The sequence below is a fragment of the Amblyraja radiata genome, chromosome 2 (genome assembly GCF_010909765.2).
Source record: "Amblyraja radiata isolate CabotCenter1 chromosome 2, sAmbRad1.1.pri, whole genome shotgun sequence".
Lineage (NCBI taxonomy): Eukaryota > Metazoa > Chordata > Chondrichthyes > Rajiformes > Rajidae > Amblyraja > Amblyraja radiata.
The window spans coordinates 87807238-87831421 of NC_045957.1; the positions used below are offsets into that span (position 1 = coordinate 87807238).

The 24184-nt window shown below is 43.1% G+C and overlaps 1 protein-coding gene across 4 annotated transcripts in view; it reads left to right on the plus strand.

Moving 5' to 3' along the window:
* The window catches only part of tns3 (tensin 3), a 453833-nt gene continuing 429649 nt past the window's right edge, over positions 1–24184 (plus strand). For 2 of the 4 annotated variants that reach the window (XM_033050119.1, XM_033050112.1), the window contains exon 1: positions 23–449. In XM_033050119.1, the coding sequence (XP_032906010.1) occupies positions 279–449 (171 nt within the window). In that variant the 5' untranslated portion in view covers positions 23–278. Of the gene's footprint in view, positions 450–24184 lie in introns of all 4 variants that reach the window. The other 2 variants (XM_033050098.1, XM_033050105.1) reach the window with 2 other exon arrangements.

A 24184-nucleotide genomic window follows, 5' to 3' on the forward strand; every position in this document is an offset into this window, starting at 1 on the left:
CCTGTTTGCCCGCGGTTTGCGCCGTTCCCCGCAGGGCAGGCAGCTCCTGGGGTATTGTGTGTGTGCCCGGCACTAGAGCACTGTGTGAGATACACCCCCACCCGCACCAAGACTTGGCCAAACTGCAGGCAACTCGAGGAAAGAAGCCATGTCCACACCAATGCAGTGAAATGAGCCCATGTGTGGCTCTGCAGCCTCTACTTCTGGTTACAGGGAGCTTGGTTCGTGCTGGGTCAGAGTGGCCGTTGTAACCCGGGCCGGCAGCCGAAGCCGCAACTATGGAGAATCCTTCACCCCCGGGCACACAGCGCCTCGACTGCTCCACATGCCCGCTGCTGTTTCACACTCCGGACCAGATGCATTTCCATCGCAAACACTTCCACCAAAGTTATAGCCTGGAGCAAGAAACCGTGCTCGAACATCCAGGCGAATTACCTTCTATCAACGTGGTAAGTTTATTTTCCACAATTTATTCCTGCTCAGTTGAATCTTCCTTCCTCCCCTTCCTCCTCCTACTTCGCAAAGCAAAATTTGGTATTTAAATTAATTGCTATCAATTTACCGTGTCTCCGTTAAAACATCATACCACCTCTGGAGCAAAATGCACACTTCCCACTTGTTGACTGTGCAAACTTGTTTTAGCAAAGCACCTTGGTAACACGCTTTACCTGTCATGTGATAAAGAGCAGCGCCAGGGGTTTAGGACGTTTCATAGGCAGCTGGTGGCGTAAAACTCACTGCGAGTTCTGGTCAGCTCCGCTCTATAATCTTTGCTGGTCAGTAGCGAAAGACTGGCAACATTGAACATTTTGGCGCACTTTCAGGCCCAGAAACTGATTTGGCAACAAACACGCCCCCTTGATGTGGCTTCCACCCTGCAACATTGTCTCCATGAATTGGAAATTCATTTCACTCTGGAGTGAAGTATCTCTGGAGAAAATCAAAGCAGCATGAAAACGTATTTTCCATTCCCCCCCCTTCGTTTAACCTGGATTTACTAGTTATGCAAGGAGTGGAGATGGGAATGGGCCAGTTGGAGGTGGAAGATCATGTGACAAGCTCTCCAGGGGTATACACAGCCTGAGCTTACACCGTTTCATGTTTTTGGTTGTTCCCTTGCACCCCTTAGTGTATGTTCTTTCAGTAGTGCAGTACAGATAATTTATGATTGTCATTTGTCATTATTCACAGTTGTATCACTTACAGTTGTTTACTTTGAGCTTCACGTGAACAGGGAATTTCATTGCATCCTATTATATGCATGTATTTTTTGTTTTTTTATGACTTGGCAGATCAATTTCCCTTCTGGGATAAATAAAGTCCTATCATATCGTATATAGGACAAACCAATTTGAATAGTTGGACAACTAATCTTTAACTAATGAGATGTTTAATTTGCATAGCCATTTTAACACTAAATTTTAGATCATTTTTATGGAAATACTTAACCAATGATTTAGTGGCTAATCAATGCTATTCTTTGAGCCAAGAGGAACAATTCTTTAAACTCATTGAAATATTCCGTCAGTCATTGTAATTATAATTGACCTAATCTTAAATCTATCTACCCAGTGTCGCAATGGCCCAGCATCTCAGATTTAAAATTGATAATTGACACAGCATAATTTTATACGAATATCATATTTCTATCACTCTTGTTTGTGAAAAAGTTCCCCTTAACTTTCTTCGTTATTGACATGAAGCCTCATTTGTAATTTTTCCTCGTTCTTTAGCCGACAGAACCCTAACAGCATTTTGGTGAATCTCTGCTGCCTTCCTTGTAAACTGTGTGCTATTACTACAGGTGTGACCTTATGAGAACCTTCCATAATGGAAGCAAAGCTCAGTAGGTCAGGCAGAACAGGCAGAACTCTTGAGAACATGGATAAGCAACATTTCAAGTTGAGATCCTTCTTCAAATAAAGGTCCCGACATGAAACGCCACCTATCCATGTCCTCCAGAGATGCATCCTGACCCCCTGAGTTACTCCAACATTTTTTTTAAATCACTGCATTGTTTCTCATCTTTCACCTGGTAGAGCTGCTGCCTAACAGTGCCAGAGCCCGGGTTCTATCCTGACCTAGGATGCTATGTGTGTGGAGTTTGCACATTCTCCCTGTGACCGTGTGGGTTTCTCCGGGTGCTGTGGTTTCCTCCCACATCTCAAAGACGTGTGAGTTTATAGGTTAATTGGCCAGTGTAATTTGCCCCTGATGTGTAGGAAGTGGATGAGAAAGTTGGATAACATGGAACTTATGTGAACGGGTGATCGATGGTTGGCGTGATGCTCGTTGAGCTGAAGGGCCTGGTTCCATGCAGTATCTTTAAACTCTAAACTAAACTTAGCCCCAGTCACCAAGGCCAACTTCCTTTTTGCCTTTTCCTTATATACCTGATTGCTATCTTTAAGAGGCTTGTGTACATATCTCTAAAGTTTCAACTTTTTAAATCATAATTGTAAATATGCAGCTGGACTGGGAGGGGGGGGAGGAGCTATTTTAAGAGATTAGCAGAAATAGGTTGGAAATGATGATGTATCTTTTTTAATATATTGTAGGTCATTTATTTCTGTAATATTATTGATTAATCAGATAATGCACAGATTTATTTGGCAACTGTTCTGCCAAATGCACAGTAAAACTCATTTTTAATGCTTGTGATCTTAGCATTTCCTGATGTTGTTCATACAAACCAGTATAGATTGTCCCTCAGTATGTTCGATCACAACTTGGCTGCATTACATCTGTTGCAGTTGTAATTAAGCAACTCAAATAATTCAGAAATCTGAGCAAATGTGTATGTGTAAACTGATACATTGATGTAACGAAAAATTTGTTTGTTGCAAACTGATTTTCGGTAATGCATCTTTCTTGGTGGAAATTGTGTCAACATGGATTAATAAATCAGGTGAATATTGAAGAATGTTATGCAGTATTTTAGCAAAAGGAAAGTCAAATATTTATGTTCTGCGTGAACTTTTTGTGCAAATCTTTATTTGCCAATTACCATGTTATTGCTATGTACATTTCAAACTCATCATGAACTCAGTTGAGAACATATTTAAGAGTATGCCATTCAGCCTCGTACCTGTTCATATGATCATAAATTATCTTCTGATGAATCGTATTAGAAACATAGAAACATAGAAATTAGGTGCAGGAGTAGGCCATTCGGCCCTTCGAGCCTGCACCGCCATTCAATATGATCATGGCTGATCATCCAACTCAGTATCCCGTACCTGCCTTCTCTCCATACCCTCTGATCCCCTTAGCCACAAGGGCCACATCTAACTCCCTCTTAAATATAGCCAATGAACTGGTCTCGACTACCCTCTGTGGCAGGGAGTTCCAGAGATTCACCACTCTCTGTGTGAAAAAAGTTCTTCTCATCTTGGTTTTAAAGGATTTCCCCCTTATCCTGTGTTGTGGGAAATAGTTTGTTTGCATTACACATTGTGTGTCAACTAAAGGGCCTGTCCCACGAGCATGCGACTGCATGTGGCAAGCGCGACCCAACGTGCTCGCTTGAGCCGTACGGCCTCGCGGGGCCGGTCCCACTTCGATCGCCGGAGCCGTATGGAGTTGTGCGGAGCTGGTCCCGAGAAACTGACCATGTTCAAAAATTCCGCGCGGCAACGGCCTGCCGGCCCGCAGCCGCCTCGACCCCTTACGCAGCGTCTTGACACCGCATGTCACGCGCGAACTTCCCGCGGACTTCGCTCGAACTTCACGTCACTCACTCGACCTCCGCGCGGCCCCCGCTTCCGGTTTGGTCGCGCTCGCCTGCATGCGGGCACATGCTGGTGGGACCGGCCCTGTACGGGGATCACTCGACCTCCGTGCGGCCCCCGCTTCCGGTTTGGTCGGCTCCTGACGCATGCAGGTCGCATGCTCGTGGGACAGGCCCTTAACCCTATGGTGATGTTACCTTTTTAGTTTAGTTTAGAGATACAGCGTGGAAACAGGCCCTTCGGCCCACCGAGTCTGTGCCAATCAGCGATCCTTGCATACTAACTCATTCCTACACACACTAGGGACCATTTATAATTTTACCAAGCCAATCAGCCTACAAATTGGATTAGTAAGTATGCAGATGATACCAAGATAGGGGGTGTTGTGGATAATGAAGAGGATTTCCAAAGTCTACAGAGTGATTTAGGCCATTTGGAAGAATGGGCTGAAAGATGGCAGATGGAGTTTAATGCTGATAAATGTGAGGTGCTACACCTTGGCAGGACAAATCAAAATAGGACGTACATGGTAAATGGTAGGGAATTGAAGAATACAGTTGAACAAAGGGATCTGGGAATAACCGTGCATAGTTTCTTGAAGGTGGAATCTCATATAGATAGGGTGGTAAAGAAAGCTTTTGGTATGCTAGCCTTTATAAATCAGAGCATTGAGTATAGAAGCTGGGATGTAATGTTAAAATTGTACAAGGCATTGGTGAGACCAAATCTGGAGTATGGTGTACAATTTTGGTCGCCCAATTATAGGAAGGATGTCAACAAAATAGAGAGAGTACAGAGGAGATTTACTAGAATGTTGCCTGGGTTTCAACAACTAAGTTACAGAGAAAGGTTGAATAAGTTAGGTCTTTATTCTCTGGAGCGCAGAAGGTTAAGGGGGGACTTGATAGAGGTCTTTAAAATGATGAGAGGGATAGACAGAGTTGATGTGGACAAGCTTTTCCCTTTGAGAATGGGGAAGATTCAAACAAGAGGACATGACTTCAGAATTAAGGGACAGAAGTTTAGGGGTAACATGAGGGGGAACTTCTTTACTCAGAGAGTGGTAGCGGTGTGGAATGAGCTTCCAGTGGAAGTGGTGGAGGCAGGTTCGATGGTATCATTTAAAAATAATTTGGATAGGCATATGCATGAGAAGGGAATGGAGTGCAGGAAGGTGGGACTAAGGGAAAATAATTGTTCGGCACGGACTTGTAGGGCCGAGATGGCCTGTTTCCGTGCTGTAATTATTATATGGTTAAATCTGTACATCTTTGGAGTGTGGGAGGAAACCGGAGCTTCCGGATAAAACCCACGCAAGCAATGGGGAGAAAGCACAAACCCAGTAAGACAGCACCCATTGTCAGGATTGAACCCAGGCCTCTGGTGCTGTAAGGCAGCAACCCTACTGTGCACCACTGTGGCACCCATATATCCTTTGCTTTAGGATGGCAGGTATAGTTGTTAATTTTTTATTAAACTAATAATTGTGGAATTGTTCTACATTGATTATGTTTCTGTTAAGTTTAAATGGTCTTAGCTCTCACTAAAAATCCAACCAAAAACCATGGTGTATTTGCTCCTTATTACTCAATCGCAGTTCATTTATTTGAATTTTCTTGCTGTACTAGACAGTTATGGATTGTAGATAGACACGAAAAGCTGGAGTAACTCAAGGGACAGGCAGCATCTCTGGAGAGAAGGAGTGCGTGATGATTTGGGTCAACACCCATCTTCAGACTAGTTAGGGATAAGGGAAACGAACGATAAGAGATAAAGAACAATGAATGAAAGATATGCAAAAAAGTAATGATGATAAAGGAAACAGGCCATTGTTAGCTGTTTGTTTGGGTGAAAATGAGAAGCTAGTGCTCCTTGGGTGGGGGAGGGATAGAGAGAGAGAGAGAGAGGGAATGCCGGGGTTACTTGAAGTTAAATAAATCAATATTCATAGCACTGGGCTGTAAGCTACCCAAGCGAAATATGAGATGCTGTTCCTCCAATTTGCGTTTAGACTCACTCTGATAGTGGAGGAGACCTAGGACAGAAAGGTCAGTGTGCGAATGGGAAGAAGAATGAACGTGTTTAGCAACCGGGTGATCAGATAGGTTCAGGCGGGCTGAGTGAAGGTGTTCAGCGAAACGATTGCCCAGTCTACCTTTGGTCTTGCCGATGTATAAGAGTTTACATCTTGAACAACGGATACAGTAGATGAGGTTGAAGGAGGTGCAAGTGAACCTCTGCCTAACCTGAAAGCACTGTCGGGGTCACTGGACAGAGTTGAGGGAGGAGGTATAGGGACAGATGTTGCTTCTGCATTTGCTGGGGAAGGTACCTGGGGAAAGGGTGGTTTGGGTGGGAAGGGATGAGTTAACCAGGGCGTTGCGGAGGGAACGATCTCTGCGGAAAGCAGATTGGGGTGAAGATAGGAAGAAGTCCCCCTTTCTGCCTTCTGTTTTGTAGAAAAAATGTCATTGCAGTTTGTCTTTGAATTGTCGCTATGTCAGCTTTTTCACTGGAATTTTCATTCAAAGATTTGCTGAAATTAATGTTTCAATTTCTCACTCTGGCCACCAGATACAAGTATAGTTTGAAATTAAATCTTTAGCCAAGTAAAACGACATGATTGTGATACCCTTAATGTTTATTCAGTGTACATTTAATTGATGTTTGTAGTTCTTGATGGTCCATGATTTGAGTTGGGAGCAGAGATTAAAAATTTGTCGTTAAATATGTTATCATCCTTGGGACTGCAAGGGCAGCAGCTTGCAAATAAAATACCACGGCACATTGCTCTGTAATTGTTTTGCAGGTAAGTTGCAATGTTTTATACTCTCCTTGTAAATTATGAAATGTTTACCACATTGACGTTTTGATGTCACTTCATTGCATTTATAAATGATGCCATCTGTCTTACAAATTGGCAGCTGTCAATGGGCCCTTAGTATCTCCATTATCTGGAGGATGTAGTGTTCATTTAAATTGCAAGTCATATTTTTATGCATGCAGTACTTCTGTAATATATTTTAAGTAAATTTAGTCGATGTGAATGTTTGCATGGTATGTTGTTATTTTGAATTATAAAGTGTGGCTCTGCATATTGTGCATTGTTAAATCCTATTTGATTGTCAAAGAAATTGGCGTATGTTTTGGGGCTATAATTATGACTTTGCTGGGCAGATTTGTCTTATTCTGTTCCAATTCATCGTTTGAATTCTCCTAGTTAATCAGCATTAACAAATGTTCCGCTCGAGTGCAGGGACATTTCAACACTTGCCATTTGTTGGGAAATAATGCACAGCTGTCTGTTTTCAAAGCTCCAGTGTGTCATGGGAATAAAATTGTGGTCAGTCAGCGATCTAATTAAGGTGGGATATATTTGACATTGCATTTACAGAAGGCAGAGTATTTACTCACACTTTTGGAGCACAAACCTCAAATCAAGTTCCAGAGGACATAGGTTTAAGGTGAGGAGGGTGAAGATTTATAGGAACCTGAGGGGCAACTTTATTTACACAAAGGGTGGTAGGTGTATGGAATGAGCTATTCGTAGGATGTAGTTGAGGCAGGTACTATCACAACGTTTAAAAAAACATTTAGGTATATGGATACGGTAGATTTAGAGGGATATGGGCCAAGCGCAGGCAGGTGGGACTAATATAAATGGGGCATGTTCGTCAGTGTGGGCAAGTTGGGCTAATGGACCTGTTTTAACACACAATTTTATATGAGTGGCATCAGTTTATGAAAACTGATGCCACTCATATATAATTGAGTGCTTAATCTTAAAATACGTTGCAAGTGTGGTAGCTGCATTAATATTTTATATAACATTGAAGAGTACACCACACTGTCTGTGCTCAACATGATGCCAAGATAAACGAATCTCATCTGCCTGTATATGATCCATAATCATCCATTGATTCATTGAATGATGCAGCATAGAAACAGGCCCTTCGGTCCACTGGGTCTATGCTGGCCATCGAATACCCATTCATACCAGTTCTATGTAATCCCACTAACGCATCCACTCCCTGCACATTAGGGGCAATTTATAGAGGCCAATTAATTTAGAAACCGAAACGTCTTTGGGGTGTGGAAGGAACCAGAGCAACGCGGGGAAACCCACGGAGTTGCAGGGAGAATGTGCAAACTAAACATAGACGGCACCCGAAGCCGGGATTGCACCTGAGTGTCTAACGCTGTGAGGCAGTAGTTCTACCAGCTGTGTCACTGATCCGTACGTTAACCTATCTAACCATGTGCCTATGTAAAAGTGATTTAAACGCCTCTATCATATCTGTCTCCACCACTATCTCCGAGCAGGCACCCACCACCCTCAGTGTAAACAAACTTGGCCAGCACACCACTTTAGTCAGAAGGTGGTGAGTCTGTGTAATTCATTGCCACAGATGGCTGTGGAGGCCAATTCTTTGGCTATTTTTAAAGCAGAGATTTACAATCAATCAATCAATCAATCAATCAACCTTTATTGTCATCTTGCAAGGCACAATTGTACAGTGCAAAATGAGAAGACGGTTCCCAGGGAATACCGGAGCATCGCACATAAAACTTAAACATTTCACACATAATAAAAACAATCCAGTCCCTGATAAAACAGTGCAAATAGTTTTTAAAAAGTGCAGGTAAAATAGCAACATTAAAAAACAGTAAAAACAAGTTCTTGTCAAAGGCTATGGTGTTGAGACGGAAAGATTGATCAGCCTTGATTGAATGGCAGAATAGACTTGATGGGCCGAATGGCCTAATTCTACTACTATGATTTTCCTGTGTAATTATATGTTAAAAAAATGCACTATTTTCTTTACCGTATTGCACGTGTATTTATATGGCGTAAAGTCAGAAACTGTGGCAACTGTTGGAAATTTTATGATCCAAAGGCAGTGTCAGCCTAAGATGTCTTGATTCCCCACTCTGCATTAGTTTTCTTCCATGTTGAACAACAGCTGGAAGAAGCCCTGAAAGTAGCAGACATATAGAATGGATCGACTGGGCTTGTATTCACTGGAATTTAGGATGAGAGAGGATCTTATAGAAACATATAACATTCTTAAGGGATTGGACAGGCTAGATGCAGGAAAAATGTTCCCGATGTTAGGGGAGTCCAGAACCAGGGGTCACAATTTAAGAATAAAGGGTAGGCCATTTAGGACTGTTATGAGGAAAAACCTTTTCAATCCGTTGTGAATCTGTGGAATTCTCTGCCACAGAGGGCAATGGAGGCCAATTCACTGGATGTATTCAAGAGAGAGTTAAGGGTCTGTCCCACTGTACGAGGTAATTCAAGAGCTCTCCTGAGTTAAAAAAACAAAACAAACTCATGGTAAGTACGTAGAATGTACGTAGCGGCTATGTCGGAGCTCGGGGATGTCCCATAGCGGCTCATAATGCTAACAGCAGGTACTCAGGAAACGCAGTAACTCGTGAAGTTTTTTCAGCACTGTGAAAAATGTCCATGAGAGCCCCGAGTACCTACAAACGGCTATTATCGTAATTCTCCGAGCTCGAATCAGGGGAAACTCGGGAGAACTCTTGAATTACCTTGTACAGTGGGACAGGCCCTTTAGATATAGCTCTTAGGGCTAACGGAATCAAGACCACCAGGTGGCGCCGATGATGGCTGCCTCGCAAACGGTCTGTCTTGTCTTTTTCCTTCTTTGTTGTTTATAGTTTGCTGTAAAATTTATGTTTTAGTGTACTTTCAGTTTTGTATTATGTGGGGTGGGGGGGTAGAGGAAACCTTTTTTATCTCTTTCCTCGACGTAGATGCGACTTTTCCTGTGACATGTCTCCGTCCGCACTGCGGCCTAACATCGTTGAGCTGGCAGCCCCTTGCTGGGGATGGATTTTGAGAGTTCCAATCGCGGGAGCCTGTGGACCTAACATCGTGAAGCTGGCGTTCCCTGTCGGGGATTGACCTCGGGAGCTCTAACTGTGGGAGCCTGTGGATTTAACATCGTGGAGCTGGCGTTCCCTGGTTAGGGACCGACTCGGGAGCTCCAGGGCGCAGGAGCTTCGATCGGCCCGACGTGGGAGCTTCGATCGCCGGCTGCGAATGGTTTGATTCCCTCGACCGCGGGAGAAAAAGGAGGAAAGAAGATAAGACTTTATTGCCTTCCATCACAGTGGGGAATGTGGAGGAGCCACTGTGGTGGATGTTTATATCAAGTTTTATCTAGTTGGGTGTCTTGTTGCTTTTTTTTGGTATGACTGTGTGGTAAATCAAATTCCTCGTATGTTGCAAAACATACCTGGCTAATAAATTATGATTATGATTTATTATTTATTATTATGCTTTGGGGGGAAAGCAGGAACAGGGTACTGATTCTGGATGATCAGCCATGATCATATTGAATGGTGGTGCTGGATCGAAGGGCTGAATGGTCTACTGCTGCATCCACTTTCTATGTTTCTACATAGGATGTGCACTGGGTGAGGGCATTCAATATTCTTCACCTTATCCATCTTGGGAGCATCACCAGTGTTGGACATGGCTGGGTCTGCAAGGAAGTATATGCTGGATTGGGTCCACAATAGGTTATGTGTGAACCAGCACTAGGGTTTAACCTGCCTGTATTCCCCACTCTAGGGATGCCAATGTCCATTATTGTATCAGAAGTGACTACCACACGGTTCCGTGGAAACTAAATCTTGTTTGAATGCCAAGCGTGCTTTTCATTGCGTTGTGTGGCTTGCTAGCTTTGCTAAATTGGATAGAATCTGAACAGGTCGGCCACTCTAAACTGGGCATGCGGAGAGTGCCATAAACCACCAGCAGCAGCAGTGGAAAGCTGCACCACCAGCATATCCCTCACTCTGCCATTCCTGTTGAACCAGGGGATCTACCTGTTGATGCTAGAGTCATACAGCACGGAAACAGGCCATTCAGTCCACCATATCCACGCTGAACAGTGGGCAACCTTCCAGGAAGGGTCCAGACCCAAAACGTCACCTATCCTTTTACCCCAGAGATGTTGCCTAACCCGCTGGGTTACTCCAGCATTTTGTGTCTATCTTTGGTATAAACCAGCAACTGCAGTTCTTTGCTTCTAACCTTTCGTATTAATGCAATTGTTCAGCACTGGGTAGAGAAATGGAAATCAGCAACTCCACAGTTAATACTTAATAAGTATTAATACTTAAAAACCCATACTTAAAAGTGAAGGATCAGCCTAGTGAAGGAACAAAACAGGATCACGTGTGTTTTTAAAAACAAATTTCAGAAATAGCATGCAACAGTCCTGTAGCTGCATGGCATTTAGTCACAAGTGGTAGTGAACAGTTCAACAGCAAAGGTGTGGAGATTTTAAGAGTATTGTGTGCCGCTCTGGTTCCTCCATCATAGGAAAGACGAGGTTTCGGAGATGATGCAGTAGGGGTTTAGCCGAATGTTGCCGATACTGGAGGGTATTAGCAACTGGGGGTGGTTGGACGAGCTTAGATTGTTTTCTTTAGAACGCCGGAGGTTGAGGGGAGACCTGACAGAAGGAAATAAAACTGAGAGGCATAGATAGGGTCAAAGGTTGGAACCTTCTTTCCAGGATGGAAATGTCAAAGGCTGGAGGGCATTGCTTTAAAGTGAGGAGCAAAGTTGAAAGGAGATGTTATTATCAGGATGGTACACAAAATTGCTGGGGAAACTCAGCGGGTGCAGCAGCATCTATGGAGCGAAGGAAATAGGCGACGTTTCGTGCCAAAACCCTTCTTCAGACTGTTGGGGGGTGGGGGGGGGGGAAGGGTTTCGGCCCGAAACGTCGCCTATTTCCTTCGCTCCATAGATGCTGCTGCACCCGCTGAGTTTCCCCAGCAATTTTGTGTACCTTCGATATTCCAGCATCTGCAGTTCCCTTTTGAACACTGTTTTTATCAGGATGTTGCCAGTAGTCAAAGGTCTGACCTATAGGGAGTGGTTGAGTAGGCTAGGACTCTATTCCTTGGAGCTCAGGAGGATGAGGACTGATCTTGTAGTGTGTAAAAGATCATGAGAGGAATAGATTGGGTAAACACACGGATTCTCTTGCCCAGAGTAGGGGAATGGAGAACCAGAGGACGTCCATCTGACGGCAAGATACAGCTGAAAGCACTGGGTGCAGCACAATCTGGGACCAGGAAACGTCCCAGTGGCAGCACTGAAGACCCAAGCTTGTGAACCAGCTGAATCGCGAGACAATCTGTTCCATGTAGTTAATACACTGGCATCTACCCAGTAACTGGATAATTGTCCTGTTCGCTGAAAGCAGGACAAATCCAGTCTGGCTCATTACTCCCAATAATTCTACTCATGATAATCGACAAACTGATGGTGGATGATTGGAACGAGCTGCCGGAGGAGGAAATTGAGGCCGTTACTATTGCAGCTTTTAAGAAGCATTTAGTTGTACATGGGAAAGATAGGTTTCGATGGATATGGGTCTAACACAGGCAGCTGGTATTAATGTAGACGGGAGATGTTGGCCGGTATGGGCAAGTTGGGTTGAAGGGCCTGTTTCCATGCCGTATGTCTCTATGACTATATGTGTGGGGCTGGTTCTTGTGCAGAGCGGTCATAAGTGACAGGAGCATAATTAGGCCATTCGGCTCATCAAGTCTACTCTGCCATTCAATCATGGCTGATCTATCTCTCCTCCCTATTCTCCTGCCTTCTCCCCATAACCCCTGACACCCATACTAATCAAGAATCTATCTATCTATTTCTACCATAAAAATATCCATTGACTTGGCCTCCACAGCCTTCTGTGCCAAAGAATTCCACAGATTCGGCACCCTTTGACAAAATAAATTCCTCTTCATCTTCCTAAAGGAACGTCTTTTAATTCTAAGGCGATTACCTCTATTCTTAGACTCTCCCACTGGTGGAAACATACTCTCCACATCCACTCTATGCAAGCCTTTCACTATTCTGTACGTTTCAAAGAGGCCCCCCTCATTCTTCTAAACTCCAGCAAGTACAGGCCCAGTGCCGACAAACGCTCATCATATGTTAACCCACTAATTTATGTTATTATTCTTGTAAACCACCTCTGGACCCTCCCGAGGGCCAGCACACCCTTCCTCAGATAAGGTGTCCAAAATTACTCACAATACATCAGAGCCATCAACAACCATATCAAATGTTATTTTCTGGTCAATAACCTGATCATTGATGCTCAGTTTGGATTTTGCCAGTGTTTATATGGACCAGACCACATCATGGCTCTCACCCAAATACGGAGCAAAGAACTGAATCCCAGAGGTGAGCTGCTGCTGACATCAAAGGCAGCATTTGACATCATATGACATCAATGAGGTCCAGTGAAGCCCCTGTGGGTAGCACGGTGGAACAGAGGTAGAGTTACTGCCTCACAGCATCTTGGACCCTGGTTTGATCCTGACTATGGATTCTGTCTGAATTTTCTCCGAGTGCTCCAGTTTCCTCCTACACTCCAAAGATGTACAGATTTGTCGCTTAATTGGCTTCTGTAAATCGTAAATGTTCCCAGGTGTAGGATAGTGCTAGTTTATGGGGATCGCTGGTCGGCGCGGACTCGGTGGATTGAAGGGCCAATTTCCACCCTGTATCTCGAAACCAAACTAAAAATAATGTCACTCCAACAACCTGCCGCACGCATTACACTTCATGAACTTTGGATAGCCGCTGCTCTGAGTCTTTTGGTTAGTTTGGTTAGTCTTTTGGCTGATCTTTCATCAGAATTTGCTCTTCAACCTTGGCCACCCCAATCAGAGGTGGCACTGTGGCACAGCTGCTCCCTCACTGCACCAGAGACCCGGGTTCACCCAAACATCGGGTCCTGTCTGTGGAGTTTGCGCGTTCATAAGTTCTAACAGCAGAATTAGGCCATTCGGCCCATCAAATCTACTCTGTCATTCAATCATGGCTGACTATCTTTCTCTCTCAACCTCATTCTCCTGCCTTTGCCCCATAATCCCTGACACCCATACTAATCACGAATCTGTCAATCACTGCCTTAAAAATATCCATTATTTGACCTCCACAGTGTTCGCCCTGTGACCGCGTGTGTTTCCTCCCACATCCAAAAGATATGTGGGTTTGTCTGTTAATTGGCCTCTAAATTATCCTGCGTGTGTAGGGAGTGGATGGGGAAGCTGGACAGCGTAGCAAAGATTGGTGGGAAGCCGCAGCAAAGATTAGTGGGAAGCCAGAGAAAGCAGGGACTCCGCAGAAGGACTTGGATAGGTTGGGAGAGTGGGCAGAGAAATGGCAGATTAAATAAAGTGTAGCAACGTGTGGAGTCATGCATTTTGGTAGTAGGAATAAAGGCGTAGATTATTATTTTCTAAATGGGGAGAGAATCCAGAAATCGAAAATGCAAGAGGACTTGGGAGTGCTGGTGCAGGATTTATTTTGAGAGGGCTTATTTACGAAAACAGGGATGTAATGCTGAGGCTCTATAAGGCGCTGGTCAGGCTGCATTTGGAATATTGTGAGCAATTTTGGGTGCTATAACTGAGGAAGGATGTGCTGGCTCTGGAGAGGGTCCAGAGGAGGTTTACAAGCATGATCCCAAGAATGTCTAGGTGAACATATGATGAGTGTTTGATGGCACTGGGCCTATATTTACTGTGGTTTAGAAGAATGAGGGAGGAGGGGTCATTGAAATGTACAGAATAGTGAAAGGTTTGGATAGAGTGGATGTGGAGAGGGTGTTTCCACTAGTGGGAGTGTCTAGGACTAGAGGACATAACCTCAGAATTAAAGGAAGGAGCTGACAATATTTTTCTTTAATCAGCGGGTATTGAATCTGTGGAATTCTTTGGCACAGAAGGCTGTGGAGGCCAAGTCAGTGGATATTTTTAAGGCAGAGTTAGATGAATTCTTGATTAGTACAGGTATCGGAGGTTATTGTGAGAAGGCAGGAGAATGGGGTTAGGAGGGAGAGATAGATCAGCCATGAGTGAACGGCGGAGTAGACTTGATGGGTCACTTATGATCTTATGAACATGTGTGCACTCGTGATTGATGGTTGTCGTGGACTCGGTGGGATGCTTACAGTCTCTGTAAGTCTAAAGTGCATCAAAGGACAAACACTCGATTGGTTGGTATCATGCCTCACATAGAGGGAGCTCAGTAACATGGTCTCAAGACAACAACCTCTCCCTCAATGTCAGGAAAATTAATGGGCTAGTTATTGGCTTCAGGAACCAGGTGGTGTGCAGGCACCGACCAGTCAGCAGCATTGGTGCAAAAGTAGGGGATATTCAAAAGCTTCAAGTTCATAAAAACATAGAAAATAGGTGCAGGAGTAGGCCATTCGGCCCTTCGAGCCTGCACCGCCATTCAATATGATCATGGCTGATCATCCAACTCAGTATCCTGTACCTGCCTTCTCTCCATACCCCCTGATCCCTTTAGCCACAAGGGCCACATCTAACTCCCTCTTAAATATAGCCAATGAACTGGCCTCAACTACCTTCTGCGGGAGAGAATTCCACAGATTCACCACTCTCTGTGAAAAAGGTTTTCCTCATCTCGGTCCTAAAAGATTTCCCTCTTATCCTTAAACTGTGACCCCTTGTTCCGGACCTCCCCAACATCGGGAACAATCTTCCTGCATCTAGCCTGTCCAACCCCTTAAGAATTTTGTAAGTTTCTATAAGATCCCCCCTCAATCTTCTAAATTCTAGCGAGTACAAACCGAGTCAATCCAGTCTTTCTTCATATGAAAGTCCTGACATCCCAGGAATCAGTCTGGTGAACCTTCTCTGTACTATGGCAAGAATGTCTTTCCTCAGATTAGGAGACCAAAACTGTACGCAATACTCCAGGTGTGGTCTCACCAAGCCCCTGTACAACTGCAGTAGAACCTCCCTGCTCCTATACTCAAATCCTTTTGCTATGAATGCTAACATACCATTCGCCTTCTTCACTGCCTGCTGCACCTGCATGCCTACTTTTAATGACTGGTGTACCATGACACCCAGGTCTCGTTGCATCTCCCCCTTTCCTAATCGGCCACCATTCAGATAATAATCTACTATCCTGTTTTTGCCACCAAAGTGGATAACCTCACATTTATCCACATTATACTGCATCTGCCATACATTTGCCCACTCACCCAGCCTATCCAAGTCACCTTGCAGCCTCCTAGCATCCTCCTCACAGCTAACACTGCCCCCCAGCTTCGTGTCATCCGCCAACTTGGAGATGTTGCATTCAATTCCCTCGTCCAAATCATTAATATATATCGTAAATAGCTGGGGTCCCAGAACTGAGCCTTGCAGTACCCCACTAGTCACTGCCTGCCATTGTGAAAAGGACCCGTTTACTCCTACTCTTTGCTTCCTGTCTGCCAGCCAGTTCTCTATCCACATCAATACTGAACCCCCAATACCGTGTGCTTTAAGTTTGTATACTAATCTCTTATGTGGGACCTTGTCGAAAGCCTTCTGAAAGTCCAGATATAACACATCCACTGGTTCTCCCTTATCCACTCTACTAGTTACATCCTCGAAAAATTCTATATGATTCGTCAGACATGATTTACCTTTCATAAATCCATGCTGACTTTGTCCAATGATTTCACCACTTTCCAAATGTGCTGCTATCCCATCTTTAATAACTGATTCTAGCAGTTTCCCCACTACCGACGTTAGACTAACTGGTCTGTAATTCCCCGTTTTCTCTCTCCCTCCCTTTTTTAAAAGTGGTGTTACATTAGCGGTAATTATCACCAACAATCTGCCCTGGACCATCCTCATGGAAGTTAAAGCTAGTAACAAGGCAGTAACAGAATGGTGGGAGGAGGGGATGTGGGATGTTGTGTGGGGGCCAGGCAGAGTTGAAACACAAAAACCTTTAAACATTGAGCCGGCAAAGATAGAATTAGACAAGGCCAAAGAGGGATTTCAACGTTCAGATGTAAACAAATAACTCTTTCTCGATGGACGACATCACCACTGACTGGAGCAGGGCTCATAGTCTTAAAATAACACCATCAGGACTAAGATGAGCAGTAATTTCTTAACTCGAGGGTAGTGAATCTTTGGAGTGAATTATTTACCCCAGAGTCTACGTAAGCTTAGTATATTCAAGAAAGATTTTGATAGATTTATGATGTTCAGGAAATCCAGAGATATGGGGATTGAGCAGGAAAGTTGCACTGAGGGTATCAATGTCACCCAAGATCTTATGAATGACAGAACAGGCACGAGGGGTTGAATAGCCTAGAAACTTGTTATGTTCTTATGATTATGGTCATCGCCCTTGACATGTTTGTTGCGAGTACCTCTATGAAATGTCCTGGGGCAATCTGCTACGTCAAGAGATCTGTATTAATGTTTGTTTTTATTCATTGGGCGAGTAAGAATTTTATTGTTCTATCTGGGACATATGACGATAAAACACTCTTGAATTGTGAATATAGCCATTCAAGGCAGGATGAACTGTGGCTATGATGGCCTCCATGGTCCAAAGCTTCCTGACAAACGATGGGTTGTTGGGGGGCATTATTGATTTCCGTGGTGCTTATTAGATTAAACACAAGAAGCACTGGTTTACTGATGGTCCGTGACAATGATTTGTTCTTTCTTTGAAAAATGGATGAAACCATTGAAATTTCAATATACTGTTAATGTTCTTGAACATCTTTAATGTGAAATCCACAATCTGCCCAAAACGTTGCCTATTTCCTTCGCTCCATAGATGATGCTGAGTTTCTCCAGCACTTTTGTCTACCTCTGACATTGTTACCTCCCTGAATAGGAGTTTTTTTCTTTCGAATGACATATACTCAGTTCAGTTTATTGTCACGTGTACCGAGTTACAGAGAAAAGCTTTTGTCACGCGCTATCCAGTCAGCAGAAAGCCAAATACATGATCACAATCGAGCCATTTACAGTGGATTGATCCATGATAAGGGGATAGCATTCAGTACAAGGTAAAGCTAGCCAACTCGGATCAAGGATAGTCCGAGGGTCACCGAAGAGGTAGATAGTAGTTCAGCACTGCTATGTGGTTGTGGTAAGATGATTCAGTTGCCTGGTAACAGCTGGGAAGAAACTATCCTATACTCATGAAGACGCTACATATTGTTTGTCTATTATAAATAATCGACTTGTGACTATAATGTATAAGTAGCAATGTTACAAAATTTTGAGATTTTAAAAATCAAGTCTGTAATTTATCCCATCAGATAAAGCATAAAAATAAGTTTAATTTGACACCTAATTCACTTTCATATCTCAAGTATTTAAAAAGTTATGGCCATTTTCATACTGGTAAATGAGCATCTTGTTCCCTATTGATTTTCTATGGACATAACAAAAAAGCTGTGATCGTGAACAGTCAAAAGCCCATAACTTTCTTAAAAATTAAGAGAACTGAATGAAATTTTCAGTTATCATAGATTGAAGCATTCTGAAACAAATATAAAATAATCTTACTTGGATGACCTGAAATTAAAGCATATAATTAGTTAGTTACCTAATTGTAGCTAATTTCAGACTTCAATTACTAGATCTAAACATCTATCCATTTCTTAATAAATGATTAACATTTTTAAATAGCCTAAATGTCCAAATAATATTCACAAATAATTCACAATAAAACATGATTTTTAAATCTCATTTACATTAATTTATAGGCCAAATGGAAGGAATTTAGTGTTTAATTGCTGTAAATAAATGCCCATTTAAATCAGCTTTCCAGTGGGTCCCTGTGGAACGCGCTGGTTTAGAACGTTCACATTGCGGTAGATTTGTGCCCCAAATGCCGAGAAAAATACTGCGCGATATAATGGGCCCAAATTGAGCTACTCGCAATATTAAACTTAGTATAAAGGGATCTTTAGAAGCCCTTTTTAATGTAAAAATATACAACCTAACTTCTGCTATTTGCTTTATGAGACCCTGCGGTTGCTGGCGGTCGCGGGTTTAGAGATTGATTTTTAAACTACTATAACTATTATTCAAGGCCTTTAAACCTAATAATAGCTTTTGCGACGGGGTCTTCCAGCGATTTTTCGTTAATAATTAACTAGGCTGAACATTTTCGATTGGAACAGCCTAGAGAAAATCGCGTTTTAAACCCGCCCCCCTCTAAACGGCGCCAAAATCGCGCACACCCTCAGCAGCAGATCTTCAACGACGCTTCAGGTAGGCTTTGCAACATACCTAGTATAAGCCAGACAGGCAAAAGGCGCAATGCATGTTCCTCTTTTGTGATCAATAATGTTTGATATGAGATGAGTCATTTTCACAGCCAAGATTTCTATTAAATAGCACTGTTGAGGTTCTGCAGCAGTTTGAGTTTGAAATAATTAATAGTACAATATTAAACCAGAATATAAATCTGTGAGTGGAGATAACTCATGAACGCTTGGCTGTCCAATTGTATGAGGCTGCTACTGATAAGGCCAAAGATTAAATTGTCTTGTGCTGTTAATTTTGATTGTATCAAGCCACAAGACACTTGAGTGTTCAATTCCTCACGTTGGGTGCAGTGAAGAGCAATAATCGGGAAATGTAACTTGGGTCCCCCATAAACCTCAAGGTGGCAGCATTGTAAAGACTGGAACTTGAGAACCAACTCAATTCATGAAGATTGATTGTCAAACCATGTCTGTCTATTCTATTTTAGCTTTTTATTGATTTGCAGGATGTGGGTTTGCTGTGTACATCTGGATTTACTGGTCATCCCAAATTGTCACAGCCTGTGATTAAACGTAGGTTTTTCAGCAGTTCCTGCAGTTTTCCAAACAAAAATATATCTTTTAAGTCAGAGGAGTTTGTGAATTGATAATTGTGGTGTGCATGTGCAGCTACTTTAGTTTTATTCTGGTGGGTAATTGGTGCAGGTTTTGGAGGGGCATGAAAGAAGTGTGAACTTGCACCTCCTCCAACTTCGTCTATTGCATTCTGTGCTCCCTGTGGCCACCTCTACACCTGTGAGACCAAGCACAGATGAGGCGTCCGTTTTACCGAACCCTTGCACTCCGTCTGCCAGGGCCTGTTTAGTTTACTTTAGAAATGCAGCGCGGAAACAGGCCCTTCAGCCCATCGAGCCTGCGCCGACCAGCGATCCCCGCACATTAACACTATCACACACACACTGGGGACAATGTACACATACTCCAAGTCAATTAACCTACAAACCTGTGCGTCTTTGGAGTGTGGGAGGAAACCGAAGATCTCGGAGAAACCCCACGCGGTCACGGGGAGAACGTACAAATTCGTACAGACAGCGCTCGTAGTCAGGATCGAACCCGGGTCTCGGCGCCTGCAAGGGCTGTAGGGCAGCAACTCCTGCTGGAGCTCTTGGCCGTGGTGTTGCTGATTGTGTTGGAAGCTCTATTACTAAATGTGTGATTTACTGTGCCCACCCCTGTTCTTGTCTGGATGCGTTGTTTGTGCCCAAGATCAGCGTGCAAGGCATACAGGAGTCAAATACAGTTTGCACCAAAAATGTGTTTACATTCCTTAACGCTGGACAGGATCCGCATTTGGCCCTCCGAGCCCACTCCGAGCAACGATCCCTGTCTACTAGCATTACCCTACACACTAGCGATAATTTTACTGAAGCCAATTAACCTACAAACCTGTCAGATGTCGGGGGATATGAAGAGAAGACAGGAGAATGTAGTTATCAGGGAGAAATAGATCAGCCATGATTGAATGGTGGAGTAGACTTGATGGGCCAAATGGCCTAATTCTGCTCCTATCACTTATGGCTTTATGACCTTAAACTTGTACGTCTTTGGAGTGTGGGAAGAATCCGAAACATCCAGAGAAAACCCACGTGGTCACGAGGAGAATATGCAAACTCCATACAGACAGCACCCCTGGTCAGGATTCTACCCGGGTCTCTGGTGCTACAAGGCAGCAACTGTACTGCTGTGCCATAGCTTTTCTGGCCATGAATAGCGACCATTCTAAGCCTGATAGAGTCTTGCAGAAAATGTGCCTACCTTGGGTCAGAATGAAGATCATTGCAATTCAGCATCCAAAGGTAATGAAGAGGGAGGCAGAGGATCAAGTCATTTGGAAAGGAGGAGGGAAAAAAGAGAGGCTGCATTTAGAGAGTACTGGGAACTAAGATATTAATTTTGTTAGATAAGAATTCCAAGAGATATTGCCTTTGGATTATTAGCTGATCCAATTGGTGTGTGGATATGCGAATAAGGGTGGGAAACGTGGGTGGGAAATAGTATGAGATGCAGGATCACCATTCCATGAGATGGTGACTGCACTGTGTCGGTAAAGAAATAGACTTTAGGGGTAGTCTCCATGTGAACAAAGGTGAGGTGGGCATCCTACCAGAAAGATTTAATTGTATGTTCAGGTTAACTTTTAACCAGTAAATTGGAAGGAGAACAGCTTGCGTACAAAAGGTGGTCACAATGATTGTGGAACCAACCAAGGGGAAGAAAGGGCTTGTGCCAGAAATTATGTCTTGCATGCCTTAAATAAAAGGAGAATTGTATGAATGTGAAGTAATTAAGCTAAGACGGATCGGCTTTAATGTGGGCAGGAGGTGTTTCTAACATTCATTGCTCTAGTTCAGGGGTGGGGAATCTGCGGCCTTCTAGGCCATTAAGTGCGGCCTTTTGAATGAATCGAAATTTTGTAGAACAAATCCTTTTAATTTTTATTAATATGTTTTTGTTTGTCTTTTATTATTTTAATTTTAATCTTAAAATGAACGTATTTAAAATACCAAAGAGTAAAAGAAGATTCAACCAAATAACCTTTCTTTGCAAGGTAAAACTAAGTTTATATATATGTGGCAAAATATTCAAGCATTTCGAAAAAAGCTATCTTTTTTCAAAACTCTTCTTCTCCAAAATGAAATTTCGGATGAACATTTTCCCGAGGAACGAAGGTCATTGATGAGCAGGAGGATTCATGCAAATCATTTGAAGAATATGCAGCTGTTATAGACTTATTAATTAAAGAATACAATGAAAGGTTTACTGACTTTGAGAATCATGACATCACACTCAAATTAGCATTTCAACCTCACCTCGTTGATGTCTCAAGGCTCCTAAAGATCTACAGATGGAATTGATTGAGCTCTCACAAGATGACATTTTAAAGTCCTTATTTGACGCTAAGAAAGATCCGATTGAAATATGGAAAAATGCAATGGAATACCCACGTCTTCGGCAATAGGCACGAAAAATGCTTTCTTACTTTTCAACCACTTATTGCTGCGAATCTACATTCTCCTACCTAATCCAAATCAAGACCCCCTTAAGGTCACAAATGACAGATACCCATCGTGAAGATCAGCTGAAACTGCGTACCTCCATGTTGCAACCAAATATTCAAATGTTTTCCCACAAAAAGCAGTCACAGCAATGTAATTAAAAGGTTAGTTAACTTTAGAATTAACAAATTTTTTTCCATTTTCTTTAAGTTAGTACATAGTAGTTAGATTTTTACAAAATAATGTACATTTTGAAGTATATCTAATTGAAGCTTCTTGGATGCGGCCTTATTAGATTAAAGCTAACAATATGAAACGGTTCCCCACCCCTGCTCTAAGTGGATACACTGTTTCAGAAAGGTCAAGGTACTTGGGGTAGTTCTTTGCTAGCATGTTCCCCAAAACAAACTAAGATGATTATTGAGTGAGTAGTTAGCCAAATTTAATTGAAAGACCATTGAAGTGTGCATGAGTGTTTCATTTAAAAGCCTTTTTATTGAATTGCAATTGTGCACTGTAGTTCCTGCAAATGAAAGTCAGAGTATTGAGTTTAGAAGTTGGGAGGTCATGTTGCAATTATATAAGACTTTGGTGGGGCCACATTTGGTGTATTCCATTCACTTTTGGGCACGATGTTGTTGGATAGATATTGTTAAAGGGCCTTTTCACGGGGCGAGTTGACGCAAGATGTCACCAGAGTGAAGAGGTCGTGGTCCAGCACGAGTCTCGCACGATATAACGGCAGTAGATAAAGAGTTCCCACGGTGCTCGGCATTTATGTTATTCGTGCGAGTGACTTGGCCGTTTCCCGAGCTGTCGCGTTAAATCTTGAATGAACATCGTGAACTACACGTGACACAAATGATGTAACTTTTTTTTTCACACACTATATATATCCTCCCTTGGTTGAATCGGCTCATTTGGAGACATGCCTTTACGAAATAATTTCGAGTACAGGATGTTGGTTTTTTTCATTGACGCGCTGCATGCAGCTGCCCACTATGTGCATCGAAAACGCTTGCTTGAAGGCAGAAGGGAGAGATTAATTAAAAAGAGAATTAAGAGGAAGTCTCAAGCATTACAAGTGAGAATTGCCTGCCCTCATGCATAATTCTTTTTATGGCTCTTTTTTTTTTTTAGAGATATGATTCAAACTTCAAACACAGAGGGTGTAAACGCTGTCTGCGACTTTTTTACTTTGCAGCTGCAGGGCAGACAGACAGACTTATAAGAGAAGTTTAAGTTAACTGCAAACACAGCACTTTTACATCAATAGCAATGTATGTTTTTAAATCTTGGATAACATTAAATGGTTCTCCTCTTGATGAACTTATATATCGTTATATAAACTCACATGAGCACTCGGGAAACTCGGCAGCCTTCGTCTCCAGAAGATTCCTTTTTCTCTCCCTGTTTCTATAATCCTCTCTGGATTTATCGTACAGAATCTCGTTAAATTGGAACCATTCTACAAGTTCCCCCTCTTGTTCCCTGGTGAAGTTATATGACTTTACCTTCTGCCATCTTCCCTTTACATAAGCGTCTGTAGAGGCTATTCCTACAACGGCTACTGGGGAGGCAATCTGAATTGCACCTTGCTCACCCTCTCCCTGCTCCAAGGAGCCCACAGGCAGTGTTATCTGTGGCATCTCCTGTTGCCTCTCCACCTGTCTCTCTTGCTGCGTCTCCTCCTCATTCTCCTGCATGGCAAAAACATCTCTGACCCGCTTTACCCCCTTCCTTTGAGATTTTCTGGGAGCCATCTCTGCAAGTGTTCCTGTTAAAAAGATTATCCAACAATGACAATTAGGTGGGACGTCCTCGAAGGACACATGTTCCCATGTGTCCTTTTGAGACCACCTTTTTTAGTCACCCTCTGTCCCCTCTGTCCAGCTTCCGGGTTTACCGTTCGCAGGAGTTCCCACGCGCTATATCTCTAAAATCTGAAGTTATGTAATGTCTAAAGGAACTGCAGACGCTGGTTAATGCTGGTTAATATGCACAGAAGGACACAAAATGTTGGTGTAACTCAGCAGGTAAGTCAGATCTGGGAAGAAAAGCATAAAAAGCTGGAGTAAGTCAGCGGGTCAGGCATCATCTCTGGAGAAAAAGAATAGGTGACGATTCGAATCGGAGCCCTTCTTCAGACATCCTAATCGGAATTGAGTCTGAAGATGTGTCTCGTCCCGAAACATCAGCTTTTTTTCTCCAGAGATGCTGCTTGACTCGCTGAGTTACTCCAGCTTTTTGTGTCTGTCTTCGGTTTAAACCA